Source organism: Schistocerca gregaria, chromosome 4 (genome assembly GCF_023897955.1).
Source record: "Schistocerca gregaria isolate iqSchGreg1 chromosome 4, iqSchGreg1.2, whole genome shotgun sequence".
Classification (NCBI taxonomy): domain Eukaryota; kingdom Metazoa; phylum Arthropoda; class Insecta; order Orthoptera; family Acrididae; genus Schistocerca; species Schistocerca gregaria.
In genome coordinates this window covers 459892785-459914428 of record NC_064923.1, presented here as the reverse complement: position 1 = coordinate 459914428, position 21644 = coordinate 459892785, and the positions used below count along the sequence as shown (strand labels likewise).

At 43.7% G+C, this 21644-nt stretch overlaps 1 protein-coding gene across 1 annotated transcript; it reads right to left on the bottom strand.

The window, feature by feature from the left end:
• Nucleotides 1-3441: 3441 nt before the first annotated feature.
• On the bottom strand, nucleotides 3442-21409 carry LOC126267769 (facilitated trehalose transporter Tret1-2 homolog). The gene is made up of 2 exons (XM_049973073.1): nucleotides 21071-21409; nucleotides 3442-3879 (listed from the first exon to the last, which is right to left on the bottom strand). The coding sequence occupies exons 1-2, from the start codon at nucleotides 21407-21409 to the stop codon at nucleotides 3547-3549; spliced, it is 672 nt and encodes a 223-aa protein (XP_049829030.1). The 3' UTR covers nucleotides 3442-3546.
• Between the last annotated feature and the right edge of the window lie 235 nt (nucleotides 21410-21644).

The window sequence follows — 21644 nt, the reverse complement described above, 5'->3', positions numbered from 1 at the left end:
TGAAAATCACTGGCTGTGCCATGTGCAGTATGTGGCTGGTTTGCATTGTTGTCTGTCATTGTAGTATTGGCAGCGGCAGCTGGATGCTAACAGCGCGTAGTGTTGTGCAGTTGGAGGTGAGCCGCCAGCAGTGGTGGACGTGGGGAGAGAGATGGCAGAGTTTTGAAATTTGTAAGAATTGATGTCACGAACTGGGATTATTGAAAATCAGATTGCGTTGCGCTAAAAATATTGTGTGTCAGTTTAAGCACAGTCTTGTATAAATTTTTCTAAGGGGACGTTTCACTTTCGAATCCCACTTCTTTGCGTATTGGTTCTTCCTGACTAATTTCTTAAGCTTCAGTATATTCTTCATCACTAGTATATTGTCATCTGAGTCTATGCCTGCTCCTGGATACGCCTTACAATCCAGTATCTGATTTCGGAATCTCTGTCTGACCATGATGTAATGTAACTGAAAGCTACCCATAACACCCGGCCTTTTCCAAGTATACCTCCTCCTCTTGCGTTTCTAGAACAGAATATTCTCTATTACTAGCTGAAACTTCTTACACAAGTAAATTAATCTTTTTCCTCTCTCATTCCTTTCCCAAGCTTACAGTCTCGTGTAATCTTTTCTTCTCCTCCTTCCCCTACAACTGCATTCTAGGCTCCCATAGCTACTATATTTTCATCCCCTTTTACATATTGTATTACCTTTTCAGTATCCTCATACACTTTCTCTATCCCTTCACCTTCAGCTTGCGACGTCCTCATGTCTACCTGTACTTTGTTGTCCGTGTTGGTTTGCTGTCGATTCTGATAAGAATAACTCTATCGCTGAACTGTTCACAGTAACACACTCTCTGCCCTAACTTCATATTCATAACAAATACGACTCCCGTTATACCATTTTCTGCTGCTGTTGATGTTACCCTATACTCATCTGATCAGGAATTTTTGTCTTCATTCCACTTTACTTCACTCATCCCTGCTATATCTAGATTGAGCCTTTGCATTTCTCTTTTCAGATTTTCTAGTTTCCCTACCACTTTCAAGCTTCTGACACTCCACGTCCCGACTCATAGAACGTTATCCTTTCATTTATTACTCAATCTTTTTCTTATGGTAACCTCCCCCTTGGCAGTCCCCTCCCGGAGATCCGGACTATTGAAATTTTTTGCCAATGGTGAGATCATCATAACACTGCTTCAGTTACAGGCGACATGTCCCGTGGATACACGTTACATGTCTTTATTGCACTGGTTACTATTGCCTTCTGCATCCTTAAGTCGTTGATCACTGCTGATTCTTCCGCCTTTAGGGCCAGTTCCCGCCACTGGATAAGAAATTGCCCTGAACCTCTGTCCCCTCCTCCGCCCACTTCGACAAGGCCGTTAGCAGAATGAGGGTGACTTCTTATGCCGGAAGTCTTCGGCCGCCAATGCTGATTATTAATCAAAATTTAAGCAACACCGAGGTTCGAACCTGTGACCGAATACCATTCTGACGGACTTGGGCAATTCCAGCAGGACGATGCTATACTTCAAACGTCCAGAACTGGTACAGAGTGGCTCCAGGAACGCTCTTCTGAGTTCCGCTGGCACCAAACTCCCCAGACATGAACATTATGAGCATATCTGAGATGCCTTACAACGTGCTATTCAAAAGTAATCTCCAGCCCCTCGTATTCTTGCGGATTTATGGACAACCCTACAGGATTCATGGTGTCAGTTCTCTCAGGAACTACATCAGACATTATTAGAGTCCATGCCACGTTTTGACACGTTCCACGTCATAACGGTTTTTCCGTGTTATTGGTCAATGGAATACGTAACCAACAAAACAAACAAACATGTAGCAGTAATTCTCACGATCGCAGGGGCCCTACACGATATTAGGCAGGTGTACCAGTTTCTTTGGCACTTCAGTGTATATCGAGTATATGACATGAAGACAGGAGTGCTAAATAATTAACTCAACTAATTATAGTGAAATACATAAAAATTAATCCAGAAAAATTACATTACATTCGACTTACATCTGCTCTGTACAAGTTACCATCTAGGAACGACATGTGTAATCGTGTCTTTTCCTCGGCGACGTTGCTATAACTTAATTTACAGTCCGGAAGATACTCCCAGTATAAATGTTCTTTGGATTTACAGATGTGTTCACTGGTTTATAGATAATGACACATTTTGTGACAGGTGTTTAGTGTCACATTACCTGTCTTTTATAATGAATCAGTACGTACGTCAGTTACATAATAAGAATTTTAAAAAAGCACTTCATCACACCACATCCAGACTAGGACCTACCAATAATTCTTGAGCTACTTTGGTCAGTATCAAGCCACTATATTAACCCAGCAAACTGCAAAACTTTGGAGTTACTGTGTATTTTTTTACACTTTTCACGAACGTTTTAATTTTTCAATCAATGCGTTTGCTCTTGACATGATATTAGATCTGGACATCTACAGAATCAACAGATTATGTGATTAATTACCACTATCCGAGCTTTAACCTCGAAAACAACTGGTGACGTATTCCTTTTATAGTACGTCGTTTCCAGTAAGAAAAAAACGTGGTAGGTAAGCAATGTTTCTTTAAGTCATAAATGTTAGTTTTATTTAGTACAATAGAAATGCATATTTGCATACTATAAGAAGTAAGACAAGCAGTTGCTACAACTGCAATACATTGACCTTTTTTTGTAACAGACAGTGTTTTTATGTAAGGATCGTTTTTACACATGGTCGCAGCAGCGCTGCACTCGTTAATGAGGGCATGTGTACACTGAATATTTGATTCTATTGCCTACGTACAGATGTCATTGCGGAAGCATTTGTTTGTGTGTACGTTTGTGTTTACATCTGTCTAGACTTGTTTAAAACATCTTAGTTGACTGCAAATTCCCCCTGTGTGAAAAAATATGCGCAATGAGTCGGTTTAAATGCGTTGAGGAAACAGTTGAAATTCATCGACATTTTACTGGAGAAATCACTAAGAACCTTGGAATATTAATAAAACTGCCTAGGGCACTTAAATATGGCTATGCCATATATTCATCATGAAGTACGAAGTGGGTAAACGGGGTATTGATATGAAAGTTAAAGAAAATAGGTGCTTTAGGATTTCGTTTTTACCTCAAAATTTTGCTAACGTTTCAATAAATTCTTTATGAAATTCCGTAACGGCGACTACTATGGCGCCAAAAATGCAATTTATCGTGGGTTGGTCAATCAGCTGGCAGATTTCCATGAGATGGGAATTCATGAATTCGTTTTCATGAGTAGCTTAATGTTTACGAAAATTCTGCTGTAGATTAAGATACTGCTTTCATGTGACAATAAAATCGTTTTTAAATATTCACTTCCGGTTTCTATAAAAAAAACGAAACTTACGTAAGTAACACGCCCCATATAAAAGAAGCTCAATCTCGACGAAAGGCACACACATCTTTTATGCATGTATTTTTTCGATGCATAACAGTGTTCGAGCTTTCAAATTAATCAGATCACAGAGATGTACGAGGACTTTTCAGAGTCGTCCTGTGTTAGAGTTATCGAGGGACCGATTTCTCGCAGTCTTTCGATTCAGTACCTACTAACTTGTCCCTCATTTCGGCACCGATGTCTTCCAGCGTACGGCCCTTTGTCTCGGGAATGAAAAAGAACGTGAACACGAAGTCCGCAAAGGCGCACGCGCCGAAGAACCAGAAAGGGATGTAGGTGCCGAGCGCCGAGGAGACGACCTGGAAGAGCTTGATGCAGGCGAAGGTGAGCAGCGACGTCCAGACGGCTACCACTGAGTTGGCGAGTCCTCGGATCGAGGCAGGCACCACCTCGCTCACCACAGTCCACACCAGCGCGTTCGCCCCCACGTTGTAAGTCACCTGCAGAGGAAAACAACCAGTCACACTGCAGTCACAGCCGCTCTAATATCGGCATTGCCAGTACACTATCCAAACACCACAATGAAACGCTTGACTGGCTACTGAATGTCTCGAGAGCACACCTTTTGGTATAAAAGGAGGCGGGCAGTACTGTGATGTCAGTACAGAAGCAGTAGCAACGTAATGGGTCGGTCAGGAGTATTCAGTGATTTCGAAAGTGGACTAGCCATTGGATGTCACATGAGTAACAAATCCATCACAGCCATTTCAGCAGTTTTAAAGCTGCCCAAATCGACGGTTCTACATCTACATCTACAGCTATACTCCGCTAGGCGCCAAGCGGTGAGTGGCGTAGGACACAATTCGCTCGAAAGTCATATTCCCCCTCCCCCCCCTCCCCCCTCCCCTTACCTCCTCTGTTCCACTCGCGGATAGCCCGAGGGAAAAACGACTGTCTGAACGCCTCAGTACGAGCTCTAATTTCCCTTATCTTTGAATGGTGATCATTGCGCAATTTGCAAGTTGGTGGTAATAATTTATGCTCTACATCCTCGGTGAAGATCGGATTTCGGAATTTAGTGACCAGACCCTTCCGTATAGCGCGCCGTCTATCTGCAAGTGTGTCAAACTTCAAACTTTCTATGAGATTCTATGATATTTGTAACACTCTCGAGATGGCTAAATGTAAAAGTCACGAATCTTGCCGTTCTTCTTTGGACCTCTTCAGTCTCTTGAATCAGACCCAACTGGTAAGGTCCCACACAGACGAACAATATTCGGAGAATGGACGAACAAACGTATTGTAAGCTATTTCCTTTGTTGAAGGACGGCATCGCTTCAGGATTCTACCAATAAACCGCAGTCTAGAGTTTGCCTTACCTGTTACTTGTGTAATCTGATCATTCCATTTGAGATCATTTTGAATAGTCACGCCCAGATACTTGACGGATGTTGCCGCTTCCAAAGACTGTACTCGTATATTAATGGGGATTTTCGCCTTGTTATACGCAGTAGGTTACACTTACTGAGAGATAACTGCCAGTCATTACACAAAGCAATTATTTTCTGCAAATCCTCATTGATTTGTTCACAACGTTTGGGGATATGGTTGTGACGTGGGAACGCAAAGTAATAAGCACAGGTAAACGATGGTTATGTAGATTTCATGTACTGACAGGCACCGTCGAGCATTGTGTGTGTGGGGTGGGGGGGGGGGGGGAGGGAGGTTGCAAAATAACCGCTTGTTATCAGCGGAAGGAGTTCCAAAGAGCTACCAGCAGTCCACCCAGTCCTTTGTGTAGGGAGTTTAAAATAACGGGGACAGTGATCGAGCAGCTCGTCATAAGTCACACGCTTAAGCAGTCAGTGTTAAGCAAAGCTTGAGATGGTGTAAAACGTGATGCTACTGGACAGAGGATGACTGGAAACGAGTAATCTGGTGAATCACACTATGCCCTGTAGCAGACAAATGGAAGGATTTGCGTTTGCCAAAAGCCTGGAAGACTTTCCTGCCATCAGGAGTGTATCGGTAATGAAGTACAGAGAAAGTGATGTTACTGTATGGGGGAGTTTTTCGGGGTCAGGGTGTGATCCTCTTATTACGCTTCAGAAAGTGCTACATTCGAAATGATATGAATACATTTAACGACAATGTGCACTGCGTACAATAGCGGAACAGTTCGTACCAACATGACTGTGCACCCTGAGGTAAAGCAACATCTGTGAGGCAATGGTTTGTGGACAATAACATTCCTGAAATGAGCTGCTCCCGACATGAGCCCATTTCTCCACCTTACCACCTTTGGGATGAGTTAGAACGTCGACTTCGATCTAGACCCCAGCGTCCAACATCACTACCTTCTCTGTTTTCAGCCCTTGGCGAAGTACGGGCTGTCATTCCTCCACGGACATTCACGGACCTAATTGAAAGTGTCCCCAGCAAAGCTGAAACTATCATACAAGATAAGGGTGGACATACCCCATATTAATGTCCACTAATAGGAATCCGGGCAAATTGGATCACACTGTGTTTGAGCCACGAAATGAAGAATAGGGAATGAGTTTGCAGCAGTTTCGTTTTGAACCCAGCACGTTACTACATCTAAATATACCAATTTCAAAATCTGTATACGATTGTTAAGTTGGTTACATTGTGAAAGTAGTCTGTATTAAGTGGTTCACTGAGCACTTCAAGAAAAATTTGTTTACCTCGCATCTTCATGAGTTGTTCCGGTATCCAATTATATTCCCCCCCGTATGCTGCATAAACTGAACACTGACTATAAGTGTGGCGACTGACACAGTTACTACTGTTTCGACATAAATTTTCACACACCATTTACTTTGATAACAGTAGTTAGAGATCGCGAACTCAGAGTAAATATTAACTTTCTACTATGTGGCTCTCATGTGATATTAACGTTATTTCAATTCAGTTGTGTAGGTAAATTCCTTATTTTATACTGAAGGACCAATAAAACAAAGTGAGTTCCGAGCACAGCCCTATCGTAGCTAACATCAGCATCTCTCAGTGTCGAAAGTCTTATGGTATCACATTTGCTGTTATCCAGGCTGTTTTAACGGAGTGTATAATTTCTTGAACGCAAAATTCAAACATGTTCATACTACGAGTATTCGTATCTTTGCTTCAGAGAATACCGACCTAGATTGGCTAACGAACACTACTGAAAGTTTCGTAATTGCCCCGCAAAGCTCCTGTCCACACATCAGAGCGGTTTTAGAAAATATCGTTCGTGCGAATCTCAGCTTCGCGTTTTCTCACATGATGTCCTACGAACCATGGATGACGGGCAACAGGCAGATTCCATATTCCTAGATTTCGACACGGTGACATTCTGCGGCATGTTAAACAAGGTGCGATCATACAGAATGGGTTCCCTGATACGTGATTGGCTGGATGCCTTCTTAAGTAATAGAACCCAGTGCTTGCCCTCGACGGCGAGAGTTCATCAGAGTAGTCAGGAATGCCCCAGCGAAGTATGATAGTACCAATCTTATTCTCTATAAACATAAATGATCTGACGGATAGGGTGTCAGAAATCTGCTGATGTTTGCTGACGTTGTTGAAGTGTACCGGAAGATATCTAGGATGAGTGACTGCAGGAGGATGCAAGATGACAATCCCGTAATGTTCAAATACAGTTTTAGCGGTGGGCCATTTGACACATTTGCGGTTAAATATATAGGCGTAATGTTGTAAATCGATACAAAATAGAAGAAGCATGTAAGGATTGTAGTAGGGAAGGCGAATGGTCGACTTCGGTTAACTGGGAGAATTTTAGGGAAATGTGGTTCATCTGTATAGGAGACTACGTATAGAACACTAGTGCGGCCTATTCTTGAGTACTGCTGAAGTGTTTTGGATCGCGTCGGATTAAAGGAAGACATCGAAGCAATACAGAGGCGGGCTGCTAGATTTGTTACCTGGAGGTTCCATCGATACGTGAGTATTACGGCGATGTCAAATGGGACTTCCTCGATGGAAAATGATGTTCTCTTCGCGGAAAACTACTGAAAAAATTTAGGAAGCCGGTATTTGACTGACTGCAGAACGATTCTATTGCGGCCAACGTACATTGCGGGCAAAGACCACACAGATAAGAGAAATTAGGGCTTGGACAGAGGCATATAGATAACCGTTTCTCTTCCGCTCTGTTTACAAATGGAACAGAAAAGGAAATGACTACCACCGTACTGTGCCTTGCTGAGTATGTTTGTAGAATTAGATGCAGAATAAAGCTTCCAATATGGTCGGCATAGCTTTTTATTCATTTGTTTCATGAATGATATTTTAAGTTGCCAATATTGTCGCGTATTTTTGTAAGAGGATCTCCGTTGCTTGTTGTAGCCCATGGACATCATCTCGCACTAGCTCAAGCTTTTCCACTCTGCTATAATACGTACTCCTGTGACCTATCGTCGTGGAGTGAGGAACCCTACCTATTGCTTCTTACTAACACTGCCTTACACAAACTGAGAACCTGCAATATTCCATAACCAAGTTCTGTTTAAGAGATGTAATGTGAAGTGAAGGATATCCATACCTAACCACGATGCAACAAAACAATACCAACATACTTAGGTGGCTTGTAGAGGGTACATTGAGGAACCTAGTGAGGATGGGAACTCATGACTGCAGACGTCACCCTACGAAGCTAGAGAACTTCCACTTCATAAGGTCTAATTCTTGCGGCTACGTCTCGCCTTCGACAGCAGACATGTTTTTTCGCTGTCACAATGTTGCTGTGACAGGCTCGGTGAGTCCAACGCCATCCAACGTTCTCATTGCAGCCAGCTGGGTGATCCAACAGCGAACAGACTACTGTCTGCTCCTGAAGAGACACTGATCCTGTAGCGTCGATGCTCTGAAGTGCTGTTGGGTGACGCTTCCGGACACGCCAGTTCCTGTTTTCTGTTTGTTCCTGAAGATAGCCTCACTGGCCCTTGTATTTTTCGATATTATTTCTTTACACTATGTATAGTCACACAACCTCCCACAAATTTCGGGAATATTGCGAATCCTGGGGCACAACACAAACGAGCTGAGGAACATCTTATTTCACGTTGGAGTAACCAAAGGTAACAGCTTTCGAGTAAGTATTATGAACTGATTTTGTTGAGTTACGGCTAAATAAAAATTAATGCAGAAGTCGGCATGACACTTCACACTTTTCCGGTGGATGCGCTGAATATACAGTTCTAATGTCTGCCACGGATCATTTTAGATAAATCTCGAAAAATTTCATCTAGCGTGATGCCAGACATCTTCAAATGGTTACTGTTGGCGACTGCTGACAAATAGCAACACAGACTTCATCATTATATCACCTTGACATAGTCTGTATTTATAACGACTTTCCTTCTCTAGCAAAAAGCATATGGGCTACGGAGCACCAGATGCTGGACGCACAATGTATGGAAGGCATATTACTTGGAGACTTCGGATAGCTTTCAGGTGAGACTCCTTACTACCATTGGCTTCTCTGGCCTTCTGAAGTGTGCTGCTCGCAGCTGATGGTTTGTATTGTCTATATGTATGTGTCTCTCTCTCTCTCTCTCTCTCTCTGTGTGTGTGTGTGTGTGGGGGGGGGGGGGGGGGGGGGTGTCAGACATAAAAGGGAAATGGGGTATTGTTCTCTTTCTTTACTCGTAAGAAAGACTGCGTACACTGGGACGTGATCCTTCTATGATGGTGGTTTCTACACGTTTTTGTTGGGCATTGAGGATCCTCGATTATAGCCCGTGGCACCTGAACCCGGTGCCGAGGTTGTTGGGTAACAGGTCTGCCGCAGTGTCAAGTTCTTGACGAAAATCCTTCGTCCAAGCCCACTGAGTGGCTATGAGAATGAGTCCAAGACAGCGATTTTGCAACACCTGTAACTGTTTATTATTTGTGTTTCTCGTGGTGCCCCAGCAGGAGCACCCATATAATAAGGAGGGTAGGACCGTTGCTTGGTGTAGCTTAAGTTTTCTGCTAACAAACATACGAGAGCTGGCGAGGAGGGGACACAAATAGCATATCCGACGCCACATATCAGCCTTTTTACCGTTGACTTGATGCTTGAAGAATAATATTTTATCAGTTATGACTTCCAAATAACAGTCGTGACCATTCCAAGGGAACGGAACGCTGTTTATAATCAAGTTGTCACGAAGGTCAGATCGTCGGCTGGTGAAGAGAATTGCCCTCATCTTCTCTACATTAAGTTTTATACGATGTGCCGTTGCTCATTGTTCTGTGATGTTCAGTTGCCGCTGTAGGTGCCAAATTAGCACGGTGACCCGTCGACTATTTGTTAATAACGCGGTGTCATCCGCGAACTGTGCGAGGACAGCCTGCGGGAGCACCGGCATCACATTCACGTTCAGTGCTAGCCACTGAGCCACCTCGCTCAGTGTTGGAGTAAACGCGAGAAGTCGTCGTGGTGCCGAGCGTGAATTTCGGTCGTTGGCGAATGGTCTGCTTTATCTTCCCAGCGAGTGCAGCAATGGTCTCCTCGCGATAGCCAGGGGCAGATACTTCAGACGTAGGGGAGCCATTATTGTTGAGAAATGCCTTGTAGTGGTCTAAATGGTGATCGTTCTTTCTGGTAAACGTTCCTGTTCCACCGCTTTGGTTAGTTCACCAAACACTGTGTGATGATCAGAAGTCAAAGCATTTATGGTCTTCAGCTGGTGGTCGAGTCAAAAGTTTCTGAGCATAGCATGTCCTGGACGTTGGGCTACTGGTGTGAATTTTAGGGATTATGTGTTGGGTCGTCTGGACCAAATGTTATGGCATCCAGGCGTTCCTCCAGATTTGTGGTCTGTTCCCCCTCGGGTTGTTTCTCTAGGAGTTCCAAAAGAGATGCTTCAGTTTAGACATCAGGATAATAGGGTCTTGTAATAGAGATCGAAAAGGGCAAGCAGATCCTCTTCTGAGAATGTTCGCTGCTGGCTAAGGTATGCTGCAACCAGGCTGGTGTTGCCTCCAGTGATGTTAGTTGAGACAGGTCTGATGTAGTATGTATGATGGGACGTCGGAGAAAGATATCCGTTCCGCCCCCATGACCATTAGCCCGTTCCATCCGATGTCCAGTAGTGTTCTTCAGTCTGTATTGTTGCGTAGGCAGAAGATGTGTTTCTCTCAGAAAAAGTATATCTACCTTGAATCTCGTGATAAAATCCTCTAGTTCTGGCTCTCTGGGTAACATTCCATTGGCGTTGTGGATACAAGATGTGAGGTCATCTCTCCGTGATAGCCTACGGACCATTTGCAGAGGCAAAGAGTTTCTTGGTGCCATTTCAAGAGAGCGAGTGCTTTGAGAAGAATATGTGGTGCAGCTTTGAACTGTTGAAACGTTTCCTGAATGATGGCGGGGATGTTCTTCTGTTAGAGTGTTGCCAGGAAGCCCGTGGTACTGGAGAATATCTCGTTGAGCTCTGAGGAGTCGTAGGTGGCGTGAATAGATGTAGAGCCGACGGTCAGTTGTTAGGTGCTTGTTGTGGCTGTTGGGAGTGAAGTGGATGTCGTCCTCGTCGGCAGTGTGGGGAATTCCCTGGTGCTGTTGACCTGTGGTTGAGCAGGAGTAGTGGGTGGTTGTTGATTTCAGAGTCGTGCTGACTGGCTTTGTGCCGTGTATATCCTTAGTGCTTGTGTGAAAGTGGAGCTTCCTTTCCATATGGCGAGATGTTCACCTTCACAATTTACGCAATTTTGTTTCTAGGTCTTCATCCTTTGGCAGTTCTTCGACGGTTGGTGTCCTGTAAATTTCACACATCTCGCTGGCAAGTTGCAATAATTTGCTGTATGAAAGCAACACTGGCAGCTTTTACATTGTGATGGCCCTTCCTTTGTTCTATAAGTTTCAGCTTTGGTGTCGATCAAGTGTTTAATATCATAAACGGGTTCACTGGTTGGCCAAGCCAGCATCGTGACGCTATAAACTGTTTGTAGAATTAGTTTAGCGGTCTTTTCGTCACGTGATTTCAATTGATGCAGTGATACACTCTGAAATCCAATGACATTGTTTTCTTTTTCCAATTCCCCCCCTGATGTATCAGATGGTAAGTATTTGACTACCTCCGTAGGTGGTTGGTGTCTATAGAAGCGGATCTTCGCTTCCTAGAAGAAGCGAAGTCCTATTTGTTGATCATTCAGCGCTTCAAAGTGTTATTTTATAGCTCCGCCCTTATATGCGGTTTTAATTGGACCGGTCATATGTTTCTCAAGTTCAGCTTTCAGTTATAGTTATTTTCCCGTAATGGGCGGTATTATAGCCGGTGGCCTGCGGCGCCCTGCGATGTGATAGGTGCAGATCCAGGTGCTGGAGTGACATCCATTTGTTCGCCCTATTGTTGGAGGGTGGGAACTGGTCCGAAGTCGGGAGTGGTAGTTGTCTCTTTGTGGTGTCGGTAAGTTATTGAGAATTCTTTCGTTCCCTTTCGCCTCGCTTGCTGCAGAAGAGTTGAAAGTCGCCTTCTTCTTCGTGTCCTGGCTGCTGGTAAACATCCGAATGGGATTTTGAGACATATTCTTGTGCTTTATTCTCCTCTGGTGTTATCTGACCGCCTTTGAAGGCCCTACTCTTGCAAATTGGTCAATACTCTAAATGTGCCGTCTCCAAAGCAGTGATTACCTACTCTGCTGTCCTTCAGCCATAGCCGGTGACGTCATACAAGACTGTGCTACCGCTGCTGCCACAGCCGTCATACTTGGAGGTCCTTCCTCAATCGTCATACAAACCTGGCAAGACGCAATCAATAACTTCAATAGGCTTTAACAATAGTGATGTTATTGATGGCAGTGCCACTAAAGAATAGTTACTAAACCAAGTTTTCCGAAATTCTTTCACAAAAGAGGACGAAGAACAATCTAGAATTCGTATCAGGAACAGCTACCAACATAAGCAACTTAGAACTAGATACCCTCGATGTAACAAATCAGCTTAAAACACTCAAGAAAGATAAGAATTTCGGTCTAGATTGTAAACCAGTCAGGTTAATTTCGGAATATGCTGGTACAATAGCTCCATACTTAGCATCACATACAATAACTCGCTCGAAGAAATAGCAGTACCCAGATACTGGAAAGCTGCACAAGTCACACCAATGCCCAAGAAAGGAAATAGTAGCAATCCACTGAATTACAAACCCCTATCACTAACGTCGATTTGCAATAGGATTTTGGAACATATAATGTGCTCGAACATTATGAATCACCTCGAAGCAAACGATTTATTTACAAATAGCCAACAGGGATTCAGAAAATACCGTTCTTTGCAGGAATTAGTGAATGCTATCGACAGCAGACCTAAAATTGATTCCGTATTTTTAGATTTCCAAAAGTTTTTCACGCTCACAAGTGACTTAATTACATTGCGTGCCTATGGAGTATTGTGTCAGTGGTGCGACTGGATTCGTGAGTTCCTGTCAGAACTGTCACAGTTCGTAGTAACTGACGGAAAGTCATCGAGTAAAACAGAATTAATATCTGGTGTTTCCCAAGGAAGTGTTATAGGTCCTCCGTTGTTCCTAAACTACATATACGATTTCGAAGATAATGTGAGCAGTCCTCTTAGATTGTTTGCAGTTGATGCTGTCGTTTACATCCGTAAGATCATCAGACGATTAAAAAAACTTTCAAAATGATGTAGTCAAGATAACTGTGTGGAGCGAAAAGTGAAAATTGATTCTAAATAATGGAATGTATGAAGTCATCCATAAGCACACTGAAAACAATCCGCTGATTTTCAGTTACATGATAAATCACACAAAACTAAAGCCTGTAAACCCAACTAAATACTTAGAGATTACAGCTACGAATAATTTAAACTGGAACGAAAACAAAGATAATGTTGTGGGGAAAGCAAACCAAAAACTGCGATTTATTGGCAGAACACTCACAAAATGTAACAAGTCTACTACAGAGACCGCGTACACTATACTCGTCCTACCTCTTCTGTGCGGTGTGGGATGCGCATCAAATAGCTTTGATGGAGGACATCGAAAAAATTCAAAGAAGGGCAGCTCGTTTTGTACTATCGCTAAATAGATGAGATAGTCTCAAGGCTGATCATAAGATTATGATAGATTCCATGACAACTGGTCTTACAAAGAATGTTAAGAAAGATAGGAATACATTTTTGCTTAAGAACAGTGACAGGATACTAATTTCAGAATATCTGATCACTCAACATCAAATATTCAGCAATGTGGACGAAGATGTTGAGAACAAATGGAAAAAATTCAAAGGCATCGTGCAGTATGCCCTCGGCAAGTACGTACCGAGTAAGGTCTGAAGGGATGTGTTTAATAGCCATATTAGGAAACTACTACGTAAACAGAGAGAACTCTATCTTAGAATCAAGGGAAGTAAAAACCTAGCTCACAAAGAAAAGGCGAACGAAGCGAAAATGGGCGTAAGGAGACCAGTAAGTGAAGTGTCAATGACTTTGAAAGTAAAACTTTGTTATCCGATCTGACTAAAAACCCTATTTAGTAAGTGTTGGTCATATGTAAAAACAGTAAATGGGCCAAAATCATTCATACAGTGGTCATACTGGCTCCGAAACGGAAGACAGCAGAGAGAAGGCGGAAATACGGAATTCGGTCTTCCGCAATTGTTGCAACGCAGAAGATGGTAACACGGTCCCTCCTTTCAATTGTCGTAGAACGCTGAAATGGCAGATATTTAAATAACCGATCGCGGAATAGAAAAACGACTACAGACGCTTAGTAGTGGAAATGCATCAGGAGCAGGTGAGATACGTATAAGATTCGACAAAGACTATACCAAGGAACTTGCTCCCCTTCTGGCAGGAATTTAACGTTAATCGCTTGGGCAACAAAGGGTTCCTAGCGACTGAAAGAAAGCGCAGGTCATCTCCCTTTTTAAGATGGGCCGTAGAACACATGCACACAATTATGGACATATATCGTTGACGATAATCTGTTGCAGAATTATTGGACATGTTTAATGCTCAAGAATTGTTTATGACGTTTTTGGAAATGAAAATCTCCTCTATAAAAATCAACATGCATTTCGCAAACAGAGATCCTGCGAAACTCAGCTCGCTCTGTTCCTCCATGAGATCCACAGCGCCGTAAACAATGGCGCTCAGGTTTATGCCGTGTTCCTTGACTTCAGGGAGGCGTTTGACACCGTCGCGCACTGCCGTTTAGTGAAAAAAAATACGAGCTTATCAAGAATCGGAGCAGATTTGCTACGCGATTCAGAACTTGCCTGCAGATGGAAGTCAACACGTCGCTCTTAACCGAACAAAATCGGTGTAAAATTAATTTCCGGAGTACCTAAATGAAGTGTGATTGGGCCGTTACTGTTTACAATATATATAAATGATCTTGTGGAAAGCGTCGGATTCTCTTTAAAACTGTTCGCAGATGATGTGGTTGTTTATAACAAAATAACAACGCCAGGAGAGAGTAAGAATTTGCAGAATGACCTGCGCAGAATAGATGAATGGTGCAGGCTCTGGCAGTCGACCCTGAATGGAAAGAAATATAACATATTGCGCATACATAGGAAAAGAAATCCACTACTGTGCAGCTACATTATTGACGACAAATCGCTGGAAACAGTATCTACCGTAAAGTATCTATGAGTAACCATCCAGAGCGATCTTAAGTGGAATCAGCACATAAAACACGTGGGAAAAGCGGACGGCAGACGCAGATTCATAGGAACAATATTAAGGAAATTAACTCTTCAACAAAGGAAGTGGCTTATAAGGTGCTCCTTCGACCGAGTCTTGAGAATTGTTCATCTATCTGGCATCACTGCCGTGTAGGACTGATATAAGAGACAGAGAAGATCCGATGAAGAACGGCGCGTTTCGTCACGGGATCGTTTAGCCGACGCGATCACATTACAGAGATGCTCAGCAAACTCGGCAGACGTGACAAGAGAGGCGTTGTGCATCACTGAGAGATTTACTGTTGAAATTTCGAGAGAGCATTTTCCGGGAAGAGTCGGAAAACGTATTACACCCCCCAACCCCACATACGTCTCTAGTAATGGCCACGAGACGAAAATTCGAGAAATTAGAGCCAATATAGAGGCTTACTGGCGATCATTCTTCCTACGAACTGTTCGCGAGTGGAACAAGATTGGAACTCAGTTAGTGGTACAAAAGTACCCTTCACCACACACCATTATGTGGCTTGCAGAGTAGGATGTAGATGGAGTTATGATACACGAATTGTTGTGGCAGTCATTAAAACAAAGGCGCTTTTCGCTGCGGCAGGACCTTCTCATGAAATTTCAATCGCCAACATTCTGCTCGTAGCGTGAACGTATTTTGTTGGCGCCCACCTAAGTATGGAGAAATGATCATCATACTAAAATAAGAGAAATCAGCGTTCGCACAGAAAGATTAAAGCGTTCGTTTTTCCTGCGTGTAGTTCCAGAGGTGAACGGTATAGAAGTAGGTTAAAGACGCTCCGATGAGGTCCCTGACAGGTACTTAATTGTGAATTGCAGAGTACTCGTGTACATGAGGATATAGATGAAGATGCAGAAACGGAGTGGCCGACGGGGCCGCCGAAGGAACAATCACCGCCGGACGGCGTCGACCAACGCCTGAGCGGCCGAAGCGGGTGCCTCATGAAACACCTTTCATGCCGCGCGTTCCCGCAGGCTGCGATAGTTACTTGAAGACCTGTAATCTACTTATCTGTCTCCCACGGCAGTACGTTTCTGGTTGGAAACAGCAAAATATGTCTTGATGGCTCGAGCAAGCTCCGACTGGAGTCGGAGAATAGGAACGTTATGCAGGAAAAGTCGTTTTCAAAGGCCAACTCATCAAGGCAATATGCATAATTTGCTTCTGTTGCGACGACGTGTCGATTTTCCTCGTAGGATAGACTCTTTGCCTTATGATAGTGAAACGGGAGCAATGAAGCGACTTCGTTCTGGGTTATGTTGCTATCTTGCACATTTACCCTGCATTTACGCTAAAGTAAATCAAGTGACCTTTCAGCCAATGGAGGATTTGGTTTTTGTTGACGATACATTCTGCAGACGCGTTTGGAGTGCGAAATCTTAAGTCTTTGTTCGCACTTTCAAATTCTTTGGAACACTTGGTAATCAAAACCCATTTCTAATTAGTCAGCCGCAGTATTGAAATGCGGGTGACTAATTAGAAATACGTGACTTATCTCAATGCTGCTCCACTCATAAGACAATGATTGAGGAATTAATAATAATACGCTTTTTATGTTGTCCTCTGTGTCCTGTGGGAATGTAAAGGCACATGGGTCCTTGAACTGTATTTACACATGAAGTGTTTATCTTGTACAAGACTATTTATCATTATATGACGTTTTAGTATATTTAGATACCTCCCTAGTCTTGGTTTCATGAATTTTTCCGTGTTCCATACCTCTACATGTGTTCACACAAGAGCAACATTATCGAACCGTACCCATTTTATGGTATTCAAAGCTGGGGTGAAGTAGTCTGCCCTAAGCAGTCATTACAAACGTAGGAAATAAGACTTTAAGCTATACAGTTGTCTGTGTCGCTATGGAACCTCTACACATATGACAGCGGAGACGGAGTCATCGAGATGACTTCTGTTACCACACAATTTCAGGAGTTTTCAGTTTGTTAGGCAGACTGCAGCACAGATGGTAAAAACGTTTGCAATGCATAAATTGTATTTTCGAGGTACAACTTAGTAACGTATACCGTTAGTAGAGGCATGAGGGCTACATTTTTTTTTTCTTTACTGGGTTTCGATCCCCCCCGAAAGGGGCGGGCTGGCAGCAGCTTAGGACGCCGTTCTTCAGCCTTCAGAATTTCAGGCGATAAAATCGGTTTACTTAAATGGTAAAATGGTGGGAAATCGTGGAACTTAAAACATAGAACAAAGGGTTGATGATACTAATAAAATACATATAAAGCAGACAGCTAAAAGAATAGACAGACAATTAAAAAAACTCGGCGATAGTCTGGTTTCTGTTCGCAAGAGATATAAAATTTACACCCAGCGACAGCATCGTTTCTGTTCGCAACAGTTTGGAAAGACGAAACAACACTGAACATTCACTTGAACACTGCACAAAAAAAATTGGCACAAATATGATATACCACAGCCGAGAGCAGATGGGTGGAACCTGGACAGATGACAGGAAGGAAAGGGGGGAAGGAGAGGAAAAAACGAAGTGTGGGGAGGGGGCAAAGGAGCCGATGGAGGACGAGGACCCATAAGTGGGTGGTGGGGTCTGGGCAGACACGACAGGGAATGGGGAAAGGCAGAGGAGGGGTATATAAAAGGACTCTTGGTGGGGGGGGGGGGGGGAGAGGGGAGGCAGAGAGAGGTTAGGAGGGGAGAAAACAGAATGGAAGGGGGAGAGAGGGAGTCTGGGGAAACGATGTAGGAAAGGAGGGAAGGGGTGAGGATCAGAGTTGATAGGAGAGATAAACGGAGGGAGAGAGTGCATCATCCGGGAGGGGGAGAGGGCTACTGTTACGATTCTAATTTCAATTTTGTCTTGTTTAACTCTTATTAACCCTCTCTACTTTTTTTAAATTTTGTTTCGCTTTTCTAGAGCCCTTGCCAACCCGGAACTTTAATCGTCTTAGGCAGAAACGTTTAATTATGAGGGGCGTTCAGTAAGTAAAGTAATACATTTTTTTCTCCACAAATTTAGGTCGAAAGATGCGGAATTTATTGTGGAACAGCATGGGATATTCCTGCTTCAGCATCTATACTTTCATAATTAATAATAATAATGGCGTGTGACGAGGGCCTCCCGTCGGGTAGACCGCTCGCCTAGTGCAAGTCTTTTGATTTAACGCCACTTCGGTGACTTGCACGTCGATGGCGATGAAATGATGATGATTAGGACAACACAACACCCAGTCCCTGAGCAGAGAAAATCTCCGACCCAGCCGAGAATCGAACCCGGGCGCTTAGGATTGACAGTCTGTCGCGCTGACCACTGAGCTACCGGGGGCGGACTATACTTTCATAAATTTCCGATAGGTGGCGCCGCTACTCTTAGCCTTCAAACTGTGGTCTGCAACGGAGGTGCGTTTGAAACAAAGAGGTCATTAAGTTCCCATTGGCAAAAAACCGCACATCACATATATTCATAGGTGCTTGCAGAATGTCTACAGATAACTGGCAGCGAATAAAAGCAGGGTGGGTCGTCGTGCTAGGCATCTGTCATCACCGTAATTAAGTCGCGCAAACCTGCCGGATCTCTCGTGTACCGGCCATCCACACACAGCTGTTACTCCGGAAATGGCGGACACTCTCATTTCAGGTGATCGACGGATCACAATCAAACAACTCACTGCTCAACTGGACGTCTCTGTAAAAAGTTTGCAGTGCTGACACACTCGTCCACCACTTAGGGTAATCGAAGGTGTGTGGCCGCTGGGTTCCTCGTCGCCTTACAAAACACCTAAAAGAGCAACGAAGGACCAGATTAGTGAAATTTCTTGCGCCTTACGAGGGAATTTTTTGTCCAACCTCGTCACAGGCGATGGGTTCATCAATTCGAACCGGAAACAAAATATCAATCCATGGAGTGGCGCCACACCACCACTCCTCCGACGAAAAAGTTCAGAGCCGTACCCTCAGTCACGTAAAGTCATGGCGACTATCCTCTGGGATTGTGAAGGGGTTATTCTGTTCGATGTCCTCTCTCGAGGTGCATCGATCAACTGTGAAGTGTATTCTGCTGTCCTCGGAAACTGAAGGAACAACTTCAGTGTGTTCGTCGTCACAAAAATGCAAACGAACTTCTTCATGACTACCCAAAGCCTCACAAGAGTCTATGCGTCCGAGAGGAACTCGCAAATCTTCAAAGAAATGTTCTTCCACATCGACCCTACAGGCCGGATTTCGTACCTTCCGAGTTCCATATGTTTGGCTCAATGAAGGATGCATTTTGCTGGAAGCATTACGTGGATGATGGGGACGTTATTGACGCCGCGAGACGTTGGCTCCGACGTCGACCAGTAGAGTGGTACCAAGTGGAGATACAGCTCTGCCAGTAACGTGTCGTAAAGTCGTCTCATTTAATGGAGATTGTGTGTGGGGCGTAGTGCCGTATACCGATTCTGCCTTGGAGGCGGTTAAGTGAGAGCTGTGTCTCAGAGCTGGATAGTGACAGATGGTGACGCGAGACTGGACGCGCACGTAATGTATCAGCCGATAGAGGACAATATTGGATAGGCGACTGATTTATTTTGACTGTGCCCACTAGAGTGCACTAAAGTAGTAGAATGTTTTTCATAACCTGTTCTAGTATTTTCATAAAGTGTTATTATGTCTTTTTCTGTATGTAAAATGTTATAAATGTGTTTTAGCAGTATGAATGATGCGTGAGTGTGGTTTAAGGTTAATATTAAGATAATTGTTTAACTAGTTATGTAGTGGGATTTAGTGTGGGAACATTTCGAAGAAGTATGGATGTGGACAAAGGGGATTTTTGTAGAATAGATTTGTAAAGTAAGTTTATGGAAAAGGGAATGTTAATTCAGGTATAAATAACAATAGTAAATAACTTTATGCATAAACAAAACTTCAGCATATTAGATAATTACGTCAGAAAAAAGTACAGTCGTTAGGTTTACTATTTTGCAATTGGTTATTGATGAAAAGCGCGGACTGATGAGGGAGAATGTTGTTTTCTATTGGCTGTTGAGTGAACTGACCAATAGTAAAGCAATATCCTTTGCGCGCCTCTCTCTGCTGGTACAGAAGACAGAGTATTCTAGAGAGGAGTGGCAGCCTAGCCATGAAACAGTGTGGATGTGTGTAATAGTAGTTCCGATGGAAATGATAAGTTGCCGGATCTAGCAGTGTTTCATACATCAAAAGTGTCGTAAGGTGGTGGCATAATTATTCCGATGCGTGTGTAGAAATTTCGGAATTTTTAAGTGAATTTTGTGACGAGGAAAGACATATACACCGCGTGGCGTATTGAGCAGGTCGGTGGCTAAAAACTGTGACTGCATTAGGTACCGACAGGCTTAATATTTGGCGAGCATTCTCAACCAAAAACAATTCGTATTTTTGTAGCTATTACGTTTTCGGGAAATGCATCACCATAAACTTGCTAACGTGAGTGAAAGGGATTGTGAGTGACTGTGTTAAGACTATCACGGGCTTGGGAGTGATACTTGTTCACCTACGTTTCAGATTATATTAATTAAGGACAAAATTTCCAACCTTTCATTTCGTGTGAAAACTTTCTCCCGAAACGTAGATTAGTGACTTTAATTGCAGCCTGGTTCACGTCGAAGTACAGTAGGTTTCGCCCGGCTTCCCTACTGATAACATGCTGAGACAATGTTCACAGGTAGGTGCAGGTTCGTCGTAAAGGGACGGAAGGAACCGCGCCGTCGCATGTGGACAAAAACAATAAAGTTGTAAGAAGAATAATATGCTGTATTGTAAACCTGCATCAATATGATATCAGAAAAAAGAAATGTGTGGCATTACTTGTTGAATGTCCTTGGTACGAGTGGGTTCTCCATATAAACTGGGGTAATATATCAGGCCATGAAACCAGTGTCAGAATTTCTTATGAACTCCCAGGTACGAAAGAAAGGAGTGTAGGCTATCAAATTTTTTATGCTTTGGGGGAGAGGTACGGCGCCACTCCATTGTCAGATTTTTCGCTTCGAGATCGTAAAGCTACGGCTACTTACGTAGAAGCAAATGAGGGCGGTGAGCGGCAGCCAGCCCAGGGTGTCGGTGACGTCACTGGAGGCGTGCTCCCGGAGGTAGAAGTAGGCGCCCTCGGCGACCAGGGAGACGGACGACACGAGGAAGGAGACGAGCAGCAGCGGCCGCCGTCCCAGCCGGTCCACCAGCAGAGACGCCGCCAGCGACGACACCGTCTGGATGCAGTTGACGATGATGGTCGACACGTCCGAGTCTATGGAGCTGCCGCTCCACAGGAAGATCTGCGTCGTGTTCACAGCCAGGGTGGCGCTGCCACAGAAGATGTTCAGCCCAGACAGCACGAGAACCACCTGTTGTGACATTTAAAGATATGCACTGTGGTCGGAAGTATTTGGTATCATGCGAACAAGTACATTAGACAACACATCGCCACCCGCAGCTGATAATAAATCACTCTGCATAACTTAAGGACACGACAGATAACATAATAGAATGAGATTTTCACACTGCAGCGGAGTGTGCGCTGATATGAAACTTCCTGGCAGATTAAAACTGTGTGCCCGACCGAGACTCGAGCTCGGGACCTTTGCCAGGAAG

Coding starts and splice junctions, on each gene's coding strand:
- LOC126267769 (XM_049973073.1), bottom strand. CDS start 21,409: ATGTCACAACAGGTGGTTCTCGTGCTGTCTGGGCTGAACATCTTCTGT. Junction 3,880..21,070: donor CCGCCCTCATTTGCTTCTAC/GTAAGTAGCCGT, acceptor TTTCCTCTGCAG/GTGACTTACAACGTGGGGGC.